Source organism: Equus caballus, chromosome X, assembly GCF_041296265.1.
Source record: "Equus caballus isolate H_3958 breed thoroughbred chromosome X, TB-T2T, whole genome shotgun sequence".
Classification (NCBI taxonomy): domain Eukaryota; kingdom Metazoa; phylum Chordata; class Mammalia; order Perissodactyla; family Equidae; genus Equus; species Equus caballus.
The window spans coordinates 143,412,255-143,415,383 of record NC_091715.1 but is presented as its reverse complement, the minus strand read 5'-3'; the positions used below and the strand labels follow the sequence as shown (position 1 = coordinate 143,415,383).

Sequence of the window (3,129 nt, the reverse complement as noted above, 5' to 3'; positions counted from 1 at the left end):
ACAGACAGAATGGGCTTGTAAGGGACTGAGCTCCTGGTCACTGCAAGTGTGCAATAAGGACTAGGTGGTCATCTGTCTGCAACAGTAATGAAAGAGAGGATGGACCCAAAAGAATAAAATATTCTTTGTTAAGATCTGATAAGTCTAGAATTCCACACTTCTGTGCATGCATAGTTTCTCGACCTTCCTATTCTTTTCTCTTTAGATTTGATACTTCTTAAAGCATTTGCTTTTGAAGAGAGAATGGCTTCAGGTAATAGGAGAAAATAAATCACACAGCCAAGTATACCAAATTATTACACTTAAAAAAGGAAACTTTAACACGTGTAATATCTTAACATTTATTATAATTGTGTACATTAATGTGGGTTAAGCAAGTATGATTAAAAACACTAGGCAATTAAAAAGCAAAAGTGTAATGCAACCACCCCTCTTCCTTAAGTCTGCAGAATTCTGTGCCTTTTTAGCCATGAGAGAGGCTGTTTTGGATTGAAATCAATACTGATTTCACAAGCTTTCTGTCACTATCTTGCATATTGGTTCTAAAACTACCTTAAAAGCAGAGTGTATCTTGAAGGTAGGGAAGCCAGCCTATCTTGGACCTTTTCATCCTGAACTCCATCAGCCGGGTCTGTAGCACCAAGACTCAGGGATGGCACCTCCCACCCAAAGAGCGACCTTTTTTTCCCTTTCACTCATTCATTCAGCCCCTACGTGTCAGTGCCTACCATGTGCCAAGGCTCATGCTGAGGGCTAGACTTGAGGAAGACCAGTCATATTTAGTGTCAGCACATGTCATATTGTACCACTTTCCCCGTCCAGAGCAAATCTGATGCATCTCTTTGCAAATAAATGGATCCTCTCTGATCATTTGACAGGAAGAACCAGTCTACCAGCCAATGTGCACAGGGCTCAGAAACTGGAGAGAGATGGAGAGACATTTTCTAATTAAATCAAGAGAAGAGGCCTTCATTTTTCATCAGAAAAACCCTCAGGTTATTCCTCCTCTTGGGGAGCTTACACAGTGATGCTGGTGCCAAAGGTAGAGAAGCCCAGGTGAAGCCAAGCAGAGAATCACCTAATTGCACGGATGGGCCTGCATCTGTCCAGCTGGTGACAGGTTTCCAGATTCTGAGGACCTGGGGCCCCAGCAGTTGCTGCTAGTTTGGGACAGGCTCTGGACTGGAATATACGAGGTCACTGAAGGCCCTGTGCTCAGATTGGCTAGCCCACTAGAGCTTTCCCTGGGTTGACAAGCTCCTCTTGGGAAGGTCTGTGAGTCAAATCTCTTCCCAGCTGAGACCATCTCAGTTCAGAAGTGTTTTCGTGGAAAGGGGAGGAGAGAGAAGGGGGACAGTTTGGTCTCTGTGGTACTTCACAGGGGGACCCAGGATGCCCACAGGAGAAGTGATTTCACACCTCCCCCTCTTTGTAAGACTGTGCCTCAGAGGAGGCCTGAGGGGGGCAGTTTTACCTGGTGTAGGATTAGGTAACCTCCACACAGTGTTTGACACATACTTAGCACTGAATCGATGCTCACCGTTGTGGTTACTGTTAGTGGAGAGAGACAGCAATGGTTCTGCACAATGCAATGACCATCTCTCTGAGCCTCAATATCCTCATCTGTAAATTGGGGATGAGAATGCCCTCTGCACAAGATTAGTATGGGGATCAATGTCATGACTTTGTGATAATGCTTGGTATGTAGCAAGGCCTCAAGAAATGTCGGCTGCTTTTCACCCTTCTTAATCCTGCTAGAGCCTATATACCCTAAAACCTACTTTAGAGGATTTCTGCATAAAGATTAGGGATTGGGAATTGAGGGCAAAGGTATTGATGACCTATCAAGATTCAGACACAGATGTCCCTTTGGTCAGTAGCCCCCCAAGAATCACATCCTATAGAATTTAAACCTAATTGTGTAAACTTTCTAATACATCCCCACATGCCTGTGGGACAAAACTCAGCTATAGAGAAAGGTGAGTAGAAAGAGGTAAAACTAAAATCTGCTATAGAACTCAATCAAAAGTAACTACCTACTTTTAAAAGTGTATGAAAAGTTTAAAAAATATATACGGCAAACGGGCAAGCCAAACATTAGCCTATGCCAATCCCTAGCACTCAGTGTCTGCAATTTACCCACCAGGGATGGTCAACAGTCTTCAACCTGGCCCCTCAGAAGCTTCAGGGGGTCTCCTTCTGCTCTCAAGTCCCAAAGGTACACTCACAGTGGTGAACCAGAATGGGATGTGCTCTCTGTCCCAAGAGTCAGGACATAATGAACCCCATGCTCTTGTCCATGCCTATCATACAAGGAGGCTGACCTGTCTTAGGCCAAGATGGAATCCTTGTTCAATCCTCTCTGCTTGAGCCTGAAATGAGATCATTGGATGTGATGTGATTTCTAAGCTATAAAAAGTTACACACACAAGTAGTGATCATAGCATCATTAAGATACACTACTGGATGTAAGAAGGTTCAACTTGAGAAAGGCAAAAGCATGAAGAAATCAAATGGGGAGGGAGGAAGTGAGGGAACTCGGGGCAACTGCGGACAGCCAAATTTGTCCAGGAGTCATCAGCTTCTTCTCAGCCTGAGGGAGCGAAAAGAAAATAGAAGTAGCCATGAGATTGGAAATACACATCCAACCCGATGACCAGTCAGAGGCTCTTGGCGTGGCTGACTGCTCCAGGCATCAGGAGCAACAGTCCAAGTCAATGCATCTTCTGGAGAGAAGGCAGAACATGCTTGTAGCCGGTGGAGAGCCTGGTGGCCACCCACTCCCATTGCCTTCAAGGGAGGTATTCTGATCTGTGCTTCTAGCTGAGGAGGTGCTAAGGAGGAGGGACTGCCAGGATCTGGAACGGCAGTGTCCTGTTGGCACTAGGCCCCACGCAGTTGGGACACTGGGCTTTTAACAGGCAAACCTCTCCTCAGGCAGTGATGGCAATGTGGCCCAGAGACTGCCCAAGCAGCCCTTCCTGGTCGGGCCAGCCCCAGGACAGCACCATCCCCACCCACGCATGCCAGCTTATTCTCGCCTTTACCTGCTGCTGGCCCCAAGCTGTATCTCGTTTCACTGAACACTCTGGCTGTCAAGTCCTGATTTGACACTATATGAGCAATGGT

General features: G+C 46.1%; 1 protein-coding gene across 20 annotated transcripts in view; it reads right to left on the bottom strand.

The window, feature by feature from the left end:
- Nucleotides 1–327: 327 nt before the first annotated feature.
- The window catches only part of ZNF185 (zinc finger protein 185 with LIM domain), a 66,924-nt gene continuing 64,122 nt past the window's right edge, over nt 328–3,129 (bottom strand). For all 20 annotated transcript variants that reach the window (XM_014729265.3, XM_070257570.1, XM_070257574.1 and 17 more), the window contains one exon: nt 328–2,593. Coding sequence is in view for 3 of the 20 variants with exons in the window: in XM_070257574.1 (XP_070113675.1) it covers nt 2,578–2,593 (16 nt within the window). In the remaining 17 variants the exon portion in view is untranslated. The remainder of the gene's footprint in view (nt 2,594–3,129) is intronic.